A 15,184-nucleotide genomic window follows, 5' to 3' on the forward strand; every position below is an offset into this window, starting at 1 on the left:
TGAGGCACTAGGCTCTTAAAGGTTCAAGACTTCATGCTCCATCAAAAGGTATGTCATTCTACTAGATTCTTGTAGTATAGTTACTTCTTATTATGCTAGTTAGGATGAAACCTTGGAATATTGAATATTTGCATGTATAATAGAGAAAACATAGATCCAAGGTTTATAGGGTTGCATGTACACCATAGGAGTGTTAGAATGCTCAATTCCCTTCAGCATGGTGCAACAAGGTCATGCTTGGCACAACAACATACTCCATGGCGCAAGAAGGATATCCCATCGCGCAAGAGGGAGTAGCTTGGTGCAAGAAGAAATGCCCTTGGTGTAAAAGCATCCTTCTTGGCCCAACCCTTTATCAGATGGCGCAACAATTTCCCTTGTTGCTCCATATCACTCCCAAGTATTCCAAACCTCTTCCAGGTGCTCTAAACCCCCTTTCATATGATCCGTTCCTTTGGCACTTGATATGTTCCTTTAGTGATCCATTCCCTTCTTAGATGATCCGTTCCTTTTTCACATGCTCCATGAACCCCAAGTGCTCCATTGAGTAGTGCTCCGAATTAAATGCTCCATGAACATGATCTAAATGCTCCATGAGAATGCTCAAAATGCTCGAGTCACATTTAACAATTCTTGTGTTTCGTTTTGCATGTTTACTTTCAGAGTATTAAGTTATTCAAAATGCTATAGTCGGTCATACTTTTGGGAGTAAGTAATGATTTAAGACTGTCATGGAGTATTAGTAGATTGTTCAAAGTGATTGGACATGGCATGGGGGTTGCTTCTATACTCATGAGTGCTTAAATATGGATTTTAAATATTGGTTAAACCTGCTCTTAGAGATTACTTCATGGATTTAATCACGAGTAATCCTAAGACTATAATATATTCTATTCTTCAAACAGAGATATATAAGTTATAGTTTACGACTCTGTTGTGCATTAGTATTACATTAACGCATTTGTAACTGGGTGTTATAAATATAGTTCCATGTATGGCATGATGAGTAAAGGGTGTGATTATATGGTCAAAGTTTATTTATTCCTTTTGCCTATTAAAGGAAAAGTGATATCTTTTGGCCCCATGGTAATTTGATGTTGACATTATAATATTGAGCTCAGTTGGGACTAAATTGATATGTTCAATTCGTAGTATAATAAGGCCACCATAAATCGGAAATTGGGAAACAAAATCTTGGACTATGAGATTAATTTGTATCCATTTCTCGTGTCCATATGATATCTTGAAGAACGAAGGACTAGTTGATCACTTATCTTAGGGTCAATGCCTAATATGATTCAGAGTTCGACAGTGGCTTTGGAAAGCACACTTTGTTGTTTATTCACGGGTCATACTTGCAATTGTAGTTGATGACTTATCTAAGTGGGAGACTGTTGGATTAGGCGTCTAAGGTCATAACTAAATTGGTATAACATTATGGAATAAAAGCAAATTAATTTTTGGGTTGCCCTCAAGAACTAGAAATAAGTAGAAACAATTTTAGGTGAGTGAGAAAATAATTTGTTAATTTATTATTTGGTTAATAATTTATTTAGAAATAGTTTAGAATTAATTTAGAATCAATCAGAATTAATTAGAAATTAATTTTGGATTAATTATAATTAATTAAAGGTGCAAGGGTTGAATTGCAATTGTTCAATATCAAGGAAGACAATTCTAGAACTTTTCTGGCTTAGACGGTTTCTATGAGGTTCCAAAAGGGTTCTGAAAGCCTTCCATAGCTGATAAGGATAACCACTTTGAATTAGATAAAATTGGAATATCTTATTATTCAAATTAGCGTTTATCCTTGTGATCCACCAACTATAAATAAGACCCTAACTCTTGGCATTTTCGGCCTAACCTCTTAAGAAGAAGAATCCAAAAATTCTCCTCATCTATCCTCTTTCATTTTCGTTCCTAGCATTTTAGGGTTTTGGGTATGAGCCATTAGAGGCATCTACACTATTGGTGCTAGCTTTCCAAAGAAGACTTGAGGATCAAGGAGTGTTATATACGATTATAACACAAGGTATGTATTCCAATCCATGTGATTTTCGATTATACCTAGGTCAGTTTAAAGTTTTCATAGTATGTTATTATTTTGAGAAAAGTCATAGATTTCTAGGTTGCATGTTCTTATAAAATAGTTTTATGATTTCACTGCTTAATTTATTTGTTTTGTAACCTAGAAAACCCATTGAAAACCTCAAACCAAGTTATAGATTTTCTCACGGAATGATTGTCAAGCAAGAAGATGGTTGAGTTCTATGAGAAAATTGGAATGATTGAAGTAGGTGTTGAGAGAGAATGTTAAAGTACAACACTTGTCACGTGCTTGGTTCATTATGCACATTTTTTTTACTTTTATTCCCTTGTCTTTATTTTCCAATTTCCTCATTTAACTTTGTCTTTCAAGTAATGGGTTGTTTTCTTTTTATTCTTATGTGAGATGTTAGTGGATCAGTTTTCTTTTTTGCAGCTTCTGTTTTTATGTAAGCCTTATGGCTTCCTAGTTTCCCAGTTCATATAATTTGCTTGTTCAAAAATATATAAAACACACAACTTTTGTGTAAGGTGCTTTGATGTTATTGTTCTATGCAAATACTTCATTTAGGTTAACATCAACACATCTTGACTCCTACTTAAGCATCTCCTCCCTAATAAATAAAGAACTTTTTTGCCACATGACATGCTCCCCTTCAATTTGACAAATGTCAATTTATGGTAATTTTGAATTAATTTTTTTCCATATGTCATTTATGGGTTTTCCTATTTTATTAAATTTTAGATAATATTTTAATGTAATAATTACAATAAATATAGTAATAAATGAATATCAATTTCATTAGTTAGCTTACCTTCTAATTTCATAAATTTTAAATTAAAGTTTATTAGTTTCTTTTGTTTATTTATTTAAATTATTTGTTTAAATTTAAAAGATAAAAAACATTTCAATTTTAATAATTCATTATTTTTTTTTTATTTTTTTTATAAATTCAAAGTTCTCAATTATTTAGACCTTCATATTTAACTTTTTTTTTTTAAATTAACTCATGTAATACATGGGTCACACAACTAGTAGTGAATAAAATTATACACATAAATTTCAATTTCATTTATCTAAAGTGTTTAATAACACTGAAATCACTTAAAACATAACCTGATCATATTTTGAAACACCATTATATATTTTTTATAAAATAAATATCATTGTATTTGTATATATAAAAAAAAAAGTAGTAACTAAGTAACGAACCCTCGTTTCCTTTGATGAATGAACATTCTCCTAAAAGTAGGATGTTTCCTTAAATAAATCTCGGATCATGGTCCGTCTAGCGAATAGCTCGTGAAACACCTTTGACTCACGTCTTCCCATCCACGTGTCACCAAGCAAACTCCACAAAATTTCATCTCAAACACATCAACGGTGCAGATTTAACACTAATTAATAAGAATTGCTGTTTTGAAATTAGATTCATCATTCATGTGTGCGCCAAAATAAACCATTTGCAGAAACGAAATTTTGAGAGAGAAAGTAATGTCGAAAATGGTGGTGGAGGAAGGAAGTCCGAAGAGCCCAGAGGCGAAGCTAGGGCTGGAAGTGGAGGACCTGTGGGACGTACAAGAGCCACAGCTATCTCCCACGGAGAAGCTTAATGCATGTTTCGAAAGTATTCCCGTTTCCCAGTTTCCACAAACTTCGTCTTCGGAAGGTATTTGTTTATATGTCTTTTTGATCTTATGCTCTAGATCGAACTCATTCACAAAAATCTATCGTGGTTCAATAACCAGGAACATGTTTACAATCATAAATGTGTGATTTTATGCTTCTGATTTTTGTTGATTTTAAGGAGTTTATGGATGATCTGAGTAGATGTAAGGATTTAGTTGTTGATTTTACAGAATTTACAATGGATGATGTTAGTAGATTACATTCGTGTAGCATATTACGTATGATTTGATTCTACCAAATACACACTGCATGTGAGAATTTACGAATGATTTGATCTTAAACTGCGTCTGATTCGTACCATTCGTTGAATTTGTATGTGATGGAAAAACGTAATGATCAGATCGATGCTTTCATTTAAGCAACTCAAAACAACAATTCTTTTTCCCAATTTGTATACGATTTTCATTATCCATATTCTAGTGTTCAGTAATCGAGATCAGATCGGATGCCAGTCTGGGTGAAGCTGTTCGATTACTCTCCCAAAACAAACTCCTCAGCGCACCAGTCGTAGACGTCGATGCACCAGAAGATTCCAGTTGGATCGATCGATATCTTGGTATAGTCGAATTCGCAGGCATCGTCGTTTGGATTCTACATCAGGTTCACATACTTCAATTTCTTCCCCCAAATCACAAATTTCGTAAATCATAACAGAGTTCATATGATATTATGATATGATCTCACACTCTTATCTCAACATCAGTCAGAAAAGAAAGAGGGATTGGATGCAGCCGAAGTATTCGCTAGAGCATTACAGGAACCCACCGGACCTGCAGTTGCCGCCGCCGCCAGCGGCATGTCTTCCCCGAGATACAGAAGCTCACAGCCGGGTTCTCCTAAAACCGCCGGGAACTTCTTTGAACTCTTAACTTCTTCCGATTTCTATAAAAACACAAAGGTTAAAGACATCTCAGGGACATTTCGTTGGGCTCCATTTCTGGCATTACAACCATCAAACTCCTTTCTCACCATGCTTTTACTTCTATCAAAGTACAGAATGAAAAGTGTCCCGGTTGTTGATTTAGGTGATAGAAAGATTGAAAATATCATCACTCAATCTGCAGTGTTTCATATGTTGGAAGAATGTGTTGATCTTCAGTGGTTCAAAAGCTGGGGATCCAAGAAATTACATGAGATTGGTCTTCCTCTTATGAAATCTAATCGGATTATTAAGGTAGAAGAAGATGAACCCGTTCTTCAGGCGTTTAAAATCATGCAGGAGAAGGGAGTTGGTGGTGTTCCGGTGGTGGCTAGCGGCGGCGGCAACAAGGCGGTTGGTAATATCAGTATTAGAGATATTCAATTCCTCCTAATTGCCCCTGAGATTTATAAAGATTACAGGTTTGTTTTTTTTTTTTAAACTTTAATTTTTGTCAATGATTTAACAGGAATTTAAAAGGGTTGAGATTTTTACTGCAGATCGATTACTGCTAAGAATTTTATAACAGCGGTGAAAAGCTACTTGGAGAAGAATCAGAAGGGGTCGCCATTGATGAGTGAGATGGTTAGTTGCAGAAAAGATGATACGCTTAAAGATGTGATTTTGAAGCTTGATTCGTTAAAGATTCATAGGATTTATGTGGTGGATAATGAAGGGAAGCTTGAAGGGTTGATAACGCTGAGAGATATTATATCCAGGTTAGTACATGAGCCTAGAGGGTATTTTGGGGATTTCTTTGATGGTATTTTGCCCATACCTCAAAACTCGAGGGTTTAGGAGAGAAAAAAAAATGATCAGATAATAAAACCTTTTTGTCGGGAAGAGTCTATTGTTAATTTGTAAGTCTTTTGGTTTGTTTTTGGTATCTTGTGTATTTGAAAGAATGAAGAATACTTGGTGCATCGATTCGATTGTATTCATGGTTGTATGTGGGAATTATTATTGTTGGGTATAAGGTTAATATATGGGAAGTGGAAAAGTGATTATTGAATTTAATTTGGAACACCAACAGGCCTTTTAGCCCATGATATCTAACTAATTCTACAACCGTTAGGTTGAGAGATAGTAATTTCCCTCCTAAAATACGAGTTAATTTGCCATCACTAAAAAAAAAGTTAATTTCTATGAAAAAGAATCCATAATGGAGTGACTTATCTCTTCAATGTTGGTTAGAAGATTGGACAGTCTGATCGGTGCCTTTACTTGACTCCCTTAATTGCTTCGATACTATAAAATCATAAACGAGCCAAACTCATTCTTGATGACTTTACTTGACTCCCTTACACCCCAATAGAGACCCCCAATAGAGGCACTTACATTTTCACTTTTCATTGACCATGTTTATAAAATTTAACAATTAATGTACTTTATTAAAAATAATACACGACCCGGTAAACACATGTTTATCATTTTAAGGCATTCATAATGTATTAAATTCTATACAATTATAAAGCTTATTTTTTTCCCTATATTACATTGAACTATACAAAAGTTTAATGAAACATATTTTATAAAAATCATTTGTTTATTAATGATTTTATAATAAAAAAACATTCCATTATTCCTATCGAACATTTTAATAGTCACTAAAGTTCATATCCATTAAACCAACAAACCAGCGTCACATCCAACTATTATTGAGTTTAATCCATTGAATGTCAGCTATACAATACACCCGATTCAACAATTTCATTAAACTATACATTGTGAACACACTAATTTCATTGAAAATCATTCACAATGCATGAACTCTATAAATTTTAACGGATGGCCATATCAACATTCAAGAGTTGCATACAATTTACTATTTAATTCTTACTCTACAACGATTCAATAAAACATATATATATATATATATATATATATATATATATATATATATATATATATATATATATATATATATATATATATATATATATTGCATTAGACGGTTCAATGACGTTATAAGATTCTGGGACATGCTTAAAGATGATTTTTGTAGCTTCGTTTAGGAATTCTTTGATTCCGGTCACGGGTGAAAAAATTTATGGGACATGCTTAAAGTTAAAGTTAAAGATGATATTTGTAGCTTTGTTTAAGAATTCTTTGATTTCTGTATAGCTATATTATGTATAGCTGTAACTTGTCTTTTTCACGTTAATATGAAGATTGATAATCCGATTGTCATTAAAGATTATAGATCTATTAGTTATACCAGTGTGCAGTATAAAATTATTGCTAAAGTTTTAGCTAATTGGCATGCTATAGTTATTGATAGTATCATTAGCATGGAACAGTATGCTTTTGTTAAAGGCGGGAAAATTTTGGATGACCCCCTGATAGTGAACAAAGTGATTGATTGGATTAAAAGAAAAAAGAAGAAGGTGATGATCTTCAAAGTTGATTTTGATAAGGCGTATGATTCTATTTGTTGGGAATATTTGTTTAAGATTATGGATTTCATAGATTTTGACCAAAATGGATAGGGTGGATAAAGGCGTGTTTGGTTTCTTCTCGTGCTTTGGTGTCGGTGAATGGGAGCCCGACCATGGAGTTTTCTTTACAAATAGGTCTAAGACAGGGAGATCCGTTGTCGTCCTTTTTGTTTATTATTGCCATGGAACGTTACATATTATTATGAAGGATGCAGTGCTCCAAGGTCTTTTTTGTGATGTTGTTATAGGTGAAGATGGTTTGACTTTGTTTCATCTTTTTTTTATGCGGATGACACTTTATTCATTGGGCGAATGGGATGAAATGAATATTGCTAATTTGTTAACAATTTTGAATTGTTTTTTCTTATTTTCGGGGTTGAAAATTGGCATGCTTAAATCCAACTTGTTTGGCGTTGGGAGAGCTAGCCATGAGGTTGAAGATCTTGCGGTGGTTACAGGATGTTCTGCTGCTAATATGTCATTCTCATATCTTAGGTTATTGGTGGGTACGAGTATAAGTCGTGTGGATAATTGGAAAATGATGATCAAGATATTCAAGAAAAGGCTTGCTAATTGGAAAGTTAAGTTGTTATTTATCGGAGGTCGGTTGACATTAATTAGGTCTATGCTTGGCAGTCTTGGAATTTATTTTGTCTTTATTCAAGGTCCCTGAGATGGTTTGTAAAACGTTATAGTCGTTAATGATTCACTTCTTTTGGGGTGGAGATGATACAAAGTAGAAAATGTGTTGGATAAAGTGGATCAAACTATGAGTTCTAAAGAAAAATGTGGGTTGGTAATTGGTAGTTTGAAGGCGTTTAATTTGGCCTTGTTGCAAAATGGAAGTGGTGCTTACTTACTTATGGGAGTCTGATGTGGGTGAAGGTAATAAAAAGTATACATGACATATATGGGAGTGTGGGTAGTCGTGTTCCTAAACCGAACAGAGGAGGGGCGTGGTCGACTATAGTGAAGGTCTTTGATAATTTACATGATAAACGTGTTATTCTTCATTCTTTTTTACACAAAAGAATAGGGAATAATGGTAATACTCGGTTCATGGAGGAAGTGTAGTTGGGTGAGTTGAGGCTTATGGACTAGTTTCCTAGGTTTTATGCATTAGGAGTGGAGAAAAAGTGTTTGATTATTGATAGATGGCAGGAGAGTAGTTAGAGTTGGAATTGGAATAGGGAAATTCGAGGTGGTGTCATTGCTGAGAAACTCTTGGCTTTGATTGATCTTCTTAGTCATGTAGAGTTTGGTGTTGGTAGTGAGTAGTGACAAATGGGAGTGAGAGTTGGACCCTGATGGGGTGTTCACAGTCAGCAATGCTAGATACTACATTGATGATGTAACCTTAAGCTCGACCGATGTTGGTACTAGATGGTGTAAGTTGGTCCCGATTAAGGTTAGTGTTTTACTTTGGTGTGTTTTGCTTGATAGAATCCCCACTAGGGTGAATTTGGAAAATAAAGACATTATCTTGCTTTTAGTTTTATGCCCTACTTGTGGGGTACATGCGTAAGATGTTAATCAAGCTTTTCTGACGTGTGATATGGCTGCTTAAAATTGGATGAAGATTGTGAGGTGGTTAAATATGTCATTTCCTCCTTTCTTGAGTGTTGCAGATCTTTTAGCTTGGTGGATTCGATTAATGTGGAGGCTCCAAGGCGAAGAATACTCAAGGTCATCATGCTCACATCAATATGGATGCTTTGGCGATATAGAAATAGTGTCATTTTCCAGCCCGATGCCTTTTCTAGAAGTAGTATTTTTGAGAATATTGTTATTAGTTCATTTGATTGGTTTATGAATAGGAATCATAGGAATCATAGAATTAACATAACTTAGGCATTGTGGTTAAAGAACCCAATGCTCTATAATTCTCTTGTAGTTGTTTTGTTCTTCTAGTCTTTTGCTAGTTGGTTGTTTATAAAATTCAGTTGTTCCGAAAAAAAAATAAAAAAAATAAAAAAAATAAAAAAAATAAAAAAAAAATAATAAAAAAAAAAGACATTCTCACATTCACCTCATCAACCATTCCATCAAACAATGCATTCTATATACTCTTATTTTAAATTTTAAAATACTTAATAAATGAAACACATAAAAAAAATTAGGTATCGTTTGCAATTGCAAACCATACCTATTTTTTTTTCCTATAAACCAAAAACCAAACTATCGGTTTTTCCAAAGCTGTTCAATGTGACTATCCGGTTTCAAGTTCTTTTGCAAATCCCCGCGTAAAGGATCCATTCGAATAGCTCCCCCTTCTTATCCACCTAACTTGTCAAACACCTAGAATATTTGGCTTAGCTTGAATGGTTGGTGATTTCAGCGTCATTAGTGATTTTAGATGATTGAGATTTACATAAAGACCGAAGGAGATTTGAGTTAAGCTCAATACATGTTAAGAGATTCAAAGTGTACACTCCTACTACAATCTGGTTTGATCCCGATCACGACAAATAACAGGGTCGCCCAAAACCCATACAAAAATGGAAGGTTGATAGGCATAAAGACATTATAAAAACATGTACTGGTATGCATATGGCAACATATCAATACACATGCTGCACATCTTATATTAAGCACTTTTTTCAATTAATTAGGTTAAGCTTCAAGACAGAGATATTACTTATTAGGAATTTTAAAAAATCAAACAACAATCCATCAAAAACATCAAACTCATGTCTCAAATATGACAGGAAATGCCCTACAAGATCTACCAAACATGATATCATGAATGAATGAAACATATGAACAAACTTTCACTTTGCTTTTAAAAAACAAAATCAAATCCAATAACTCATAACATGATTTTAGTGCAACACCTGATGTATTCATGAGAATGTATACATAAGTTATACATATAGAGGAGAACAATCTAACATAATAATACATGTACAAAATTATTACAGTATATCAAGGTGTGGGCTATATATAATAACTACCTTCAGCCCAAACCCTATAATACCAACAACAAAAACTAACACCAAATCATCATCATCATCATCCTGGATTCAAAAGATATAACCAGAAGCAGCAGTAAAAAGTAACATACATACCTGTTAACAACAGTCTTTATGTACCTTTTCTTTTTATGTTGTTCAAAACAGTAGGCCTCCCTTCAAACAAATCCAACAAATGATTCTCCAAATCATCAGGACTATATTTCACGTATTTCCCTGCATGTCTTCCACTCTCTAATTGACTACCATGTCTCCCCACAAACGCACGATATGCAGGAAGAACTTTCTCAGATATTGATATTCGAAGTTCTTCACGTAATTGATCATCTGGAACTTTCCAAAGTGATTGCACCCTGTAAATGTCTTCAAAACATGCGTTAAAGTTTTTGAATTTCTCTTTTAAAACCAACTTCGATGCACTACTTGATCCCCCACCAATCCCTACTTCGTCTTTCAAACACAACAACGCCTTCCCCCATGCTGCCCTCAGATAGCTTGTGTGCCATTGACGAATCTTCCCTCGATGTTTCCGAATCCATCTGTCCCCAAGAAGGTTTCGAAGCTCTGAGCTTTTTACTTTTTGAACTATGTAAAGGATGTTGTTCATCAAGAATATGTATCCAAGTGCGATATCATCGTATAATTTTGATTTTTCATCAAGATTTGCTTCTAAAGTAGTGATTAGAGATAGTAATCGGCAAGAAATAGGGGAGAGAGTATCCCCGCTGTCGATGTCATCAAGTTCTTTTGAAATCGGATCATGTTCTTGAGTGTTGGGTAAAAGGGTGTTTAGAGAATCGCTATAATCCACCAGTAACTTGATGTAATTCATGACATAACGTGTAACTGGATGAATCTCGCCACCCAGTAAAGCTCTTTTGGAGTTTTCACCCTTCACAGCGTTCTCGAACTCGACGAATGTTCCAATGGCTGCTTCACCTAATCCGGTTAAAACCACCTTCACCTCGTTGCAGACTAATTCTCCAGATTCATAAGTGAAAAGAAATTCGAAATCAGGGAAAACATCTGCAACTGCGTCATACATGTCGAGAATTCGAAAGAGTTTTTCTGAAGATCTTTGCCCAATTGCAACTGCTTCCCCAAAATTCAACAGCTGCATCACACATCCTTTTGTTGTTTCAACGAAACTAATTTCTTTGATAAGTTCGGATTCGCTGAATACTTGTTCGCATAATCGTTTTTCCCCAAAAAGAAGAACCTTGACTACGATTTTAATCGCTTGAATCCATTTCTTCATTTTCTCATCCAAAATTTTCCATTCAATCTTCTGTACTTCTTCGATACTAAGCCTTTCAACTCCTAAAATGGATAAACACTCGTTTAAGACATCACGCCGGACGTTACTGTAAACCTGACAACACTCTTTTTCATAGCCGGACCTAATCATCCGATCGGCGATGGCTTTCAGCTCCTTGATTGCTTCAGGATGGATCAAATCGACGAAAACATCACCACCTAAGCTCGGGCCTCTTTCGTGATGATACCCACTTCCGCTCCCACCATCCTCATCTTCTCTGTAGCTTTCAAAATCGTCCCCAATTTCAATCCCGTTTGATGGAAACGAGAATGAACCCTTGCGGATCGATCCATAGAGTCGATCTATGTCGAGAGGGACTGTGTTACGGATCAAAATATGAAGAAACTCATCTTCCAGCCTCGACATAGCTAACTGGAGCGCGTTTTCAGCTCGATCCATGATCTCGCTGTCGGCATCGGACTGGATATTGAGGTCTTCCGTCAGCTGGATAATCGTGTCAACAGCTTCCAAATACTCAGCAGCTTCTGTAGACGACTCTTCCCATGGCGAAGAGCTCCTGGACGAAGGTTCACCGAGACCTGAATCATGCCGGAGGATAATCTTCTCCGCGGACACAAACCGATCACCGGTACCTCCCTCCATCAAATCGGTGATGTTAGACAACCGATTATCAAAACTGGAGAGAATCAAGATCATATCCTCGGTTGCTTTGGTATTGATGTTAAGGCTCTTGACAATTTGTTGAGCCGTTGCCAAGACTCTATCTTGCCCTTCTATGGTCGTCATCACCGGTAGTGGGTTTATTAATGGCGAAATTATTAGGCTGTGTATGTGTATGGTTGATAAATTAGGGTTCTAACGGAGAGGGAGGTAGAAGGAGTGTAGATCGACGGTTGATTGTGATAGTAAAATCAAGAAGCCGTTGAAGAATTGATTAGCCCCACCGGCAAAGGTAAAAATTTTCCGAACAAAAGGGTAGTTGGCCGGCCGGAATAGGTCATGTCAAATGCATATCAGGTAAGGGTTTTATTTATATGATTTGTGGGTGGAATGGAATGGAATCATATGGGGTTGTCAGTCAGTCAATGATTTTTCCTTTTTCCTCCCTCTGTTGGAGTGAGAGAAGGGTTAGTTAATTAATACACTAATATTTCATACCCAAGCTTTATTTACATCGTTTTTATCGTTGATCAAATGATTTCGAGTTAAATTTATTTTTTGAGTTAAATTTATTTTTGATTGTTTAAATAATAAAGATAAGGTAAATTATACTTCATACTTTTTTTTTTTTTATAATTATACTTCTATCGTTGATCAAATGATTTCGAGTTAAATTTATTTTTGATTGTTTAAATAATAAAGATAAGGTAAATTATACGCACGTTCGGTCTTTATTTTCAAAAATTAATACTTTTCTATTTTTAATTTTTAACTTATTTAATGTTTTTATTATGATTTTTAACTAAAAAAATAAAATAAAGTTCCCCTCCCTTTATTTTCCCCAACCCATCCACTCCTTCACTATTACTGATCAGAAAGAAGCTCACAAACACACACATACATACTACCAGCCACCATCAACGTCTCTACCCTTCGAAGAACATTCGTCTTGGAGATATTGTCCATTTAGCAAGGATGAGCACCGGAACCACCGAACCGACGTACATGTCATCGAGAAAACCCCCTCCAAAGTCGGAAAAAGAAAAGGGCAAGTACTATGAGTTTCACAAAAGGAAAACTCACGACACTAGCGAGTGCACGGTACCGAAGAAAGAAATTGAATAAAATCAGCTAAAGGGCGATTTCTCTGATATCGCAAAGGACCTGAGATTCAAGTTCGATGTCGACCAGAAGAACGCCCGAGCTCCAAAAGACGCAGGCAAGAGGCAAGACAAAAAGGGCGACATCTTCACCATCGTTAGGCCCTGCAAGAGAGACAATCCACACAACATGGAGGACGACATTAAAGTATTATCTAGAAATATACTCATTATCCATTTTTCGATAAATGACCCAATGCCACCCAGCTGGGATCCACTCCTGATCATTGCCTACATACGCCAAATGCAAGTTCATCGTGTCTACATAGAAAATGGTAGTAGCACCGACATACATTATGAACATTGCTTCCGACAGCTGCCTACCTCCTGTAAGGAGGGTCTAAAACCTCCAACAGGTGATCTACTAACAGGCTTCAGCGGATACAGCCTATGGCCACTGGGTACCATACATCTACCGCTCACTTTAGTTAGTCACGATGGGAGAGATAAAATCACACAAACAATCGAATTCTCAGTGATACGCCTTACAACAGAGCATAACATTTTTCTCGGGCGACCGGTGCTTTTCCAGCTACAGGCCATACCGTCGACAATCCACGGTATCGTCAAGTTTAGCACATGCGTCGGGTCAGCCGCAATCGTTGCCATTAACTCACGAATGCATCACTGCCATCAAGTCATTACCGCACCAGAGCTGGTGCGAGCCCCGAAATATTCGAAGGAAGATTACCACACATAAAAACACATCATTCACTAGGATTACCCAGAGCAAATACTCTGAATATGCACCAGCCTATTGGAAGAAGCAAAAGTAAGGTTAGTCGCTCTCTCTGAAGCAGTACTCCAAGGTCTTTGTATGGCAACCTCCATATATGAAAAGAGTCGATCGCGAGGTCATCGAGCACAGCTTAAATATTATCTTGCGGAGCACTCCCATCAAACAAAAAAAGAAGGGGCAAGTGGGTGATAGGAACAGGGTAATCAATGCAGAAATGGCAAAGCTAGTGGAAGCAGGCATCCTACAAGAATCAATTTTCCCTACCTAGATAGAAAATCCAGTGATAGTGAAAAAACATGATGGATCGTGGTGGATGTGCATTGATTACTCTGACGTAAACAACATTTGACCAAAGGATCACTACCCTCTCCCGGAGATAGATCAAAAAGTCGAGTCCTTGGAAGAATTCCAGTTCAACTGTTTCCTTGATGCCTACAAGGGCTATCATGAAGTTCGGATATGAAGAAAATATGAAGAGAAAACGGCCTTTCATACCGATCGTGGCACCTTTTGTTAACAGAAGATGCCATTCTGCCTCAAGGACGCTGGGGCGACTTACCAATGCCTGATGGACAAAGTGTTCGCAAACAAAATTGGTAGAAACGTCAAGGTCTATGTCGATGACATGGTCATTAAAAGCCATAACGAGGCAATATTATTGCGTGACATTGAAGAAACCTTTCAAACTTTGACAAAGGCTCAGATGAAGCTCAACCCCGGCAAGTGTACTTTCAGAGTGGAGGAAGGCCAATTCCTAGGTTATCAAATAACCAATGAAGGAATATCTCCAAACCAGACCAAGATACAAGAATTCCTCGACTCTAAAACCCCTCACAACCTCAAAGGAGTACAAGAAATCAATGGAAGGTTAACGATACTTGGCAGGTGTTGGATTATGTGTCTAAGCCCATAACTATAATTGGTATGTACTTGACCTGATACAGCATGGTCCATTTGGGTTGCAACACTCTGGAACAATTTGATAGGATTGATATTTGAGAAAAAGGTTATTTGTGATTTATTAATATATTATAAGTATAATATATTAATTGAGAAATCATATTATTTAATTAGTATTGATCAAGAATTAATTTAGTGATCAAAAGAGACTAATTAAATTAACGGGGACTGATTGTGTAAATCAGTGATACATATGATTTGGGCTATTGATCCACGATGGACTAACCTTATGTGAAAGTCCATGAAATATTAGTTCATATGGATTATGGATCATAAGCCTAAGTGTAAGAATTAGGGTTTGCTTATGACTCTTGGAATTCT

At 36.0% G+C, this 15,184-nt stretch overlaps 3 protein-coding genes across 3 annotated transcripts; 2 read left to right on the forward strand and 1 right to left on the reverse strand.

The window, feature by feature from the left end:
• Positions 1-3,488: 3,488 nt before the first annotated feature.
• On the forward strand, positions 3,489-5,604 carry LOC145168602 (SNF1-related protein kinase regulatory subunit gamma-1-like). Its single transcript, XM_079087378.1, has 4 exons — positions 3,489-3,716; positions 4,164-4,336; positions 4,440-5,077; positions 5,156-5,604. Exons 1-4 carry the CDS (start codon positions 3,542-3,544, stop codon positions 5,451-5,453), a joined length of 1,284 nt encoding a protein of 427 aa, XP_078943504.1. The 5' UTR covers positions 3,489-3,541; the 3' UTR covers positions 5,454-5,604.
• A 1,216-nt stretch (positions 5,605-6,820) lies between these two features.
• On the forward strand, positions 6,821-7,766 carry LOC145105336 (uncharacterized). The gene is made up of 2 exons (XM_079042456.1): positions 6,821-7,042; positions 7,125-7,766. Exons 1-2 carry the CDS (start codon positions 6,821-6,823, stop codon positions 7,764-7,766), a joined length of 864 nt encoding a protein of 287 aa, XP_078898582.1.
• A 2,087-nt stretch (positions 7,767-9,853) lies between these two features.
• On the reverse strand, positions 9,854-12,464 carry LOC145107701 (exocyst complex component EXO70B1-like). The gene has a single exon (XM_079044642.1). It carries the CDS (start codon positions 12,128-12,130, stop codon positions 10,178-10,180), a length of 1,953 nt encoding a protein of 650 aa, XP_078900768.1. The 5' UTR covers positions 12,131-12,464; the 3' UTR covers positions 9,854-10,177.
• Positions 12,465-15,184: the final 2,720 nt, after the last annotated feature.

The sequence above is a fragment of the Lactuca virosa genome, chromosome 4 (genome assembly GCF_052849685.1).
Source record: "Lactuca virosa cultivar CGN04683 chromosome 4, Lactuca_virosa_CGN04683_v6, whole genome shotgun sequence".
In the NCBI taxonomy this organism is placed as follows: domain Eukaryota; kingdom Viridiplantae; phylum Streptophyta; class Magnoliopsida; order Asterales; family Asteraceae; genus Lactuca; species Lactuca virosa.

What these genes read in the sequence shown, in the direction of transcription:
- LOC145105336 (XM_079042456.1), top strand. Translation starts at nt 6,821, where the DNA reads ATGAAGATTGATAATCCGATTGTCATTAAAGATTATAGATCTATTAGT. An exon ending in TTAAAAGAAAAAAGAAGAAG is followed by an intron (nt 7,043 to 7,124) that starts GTGATGATCTTC and finishes TGGATTTCATAG; the next exon opens with ATTTTGACCAAAATGGATAG.
- LOC145107701 (XM_079044642.1), bottom strand. Translation starts at nt 12,130, where the DNA reads ATGACGACCATAGAAGGGCAAGATAGAGTCTTGGCAACGGCTCAACAA.
- LOC145168602 (XM_079087378.1), top strand. Translation starts at nt 3,542, where the DNA reads ATGTCGAAAATGGTGGTGGAGGAAGGAAGTCCGAAGAGCCCAGAGGCG. An exon ending in TCGTTTGGATTCTACATCAG is followed by an intron (nt 4,337 to 4,439) that starts GTTCACATACTT and finishes TCTCAACATCAG; the next exon opens with TCAGAAAAGAAAGAGGGATT. An exon ending in GAGATTTATAAAGATTACAG is followed by an intron (nt 5,078 to 5,155) that starts GTTTGTTTTTTT and finishes TTTTTACTGCAG; the next exon opens with ATCGATTACTGCTAAGAATT.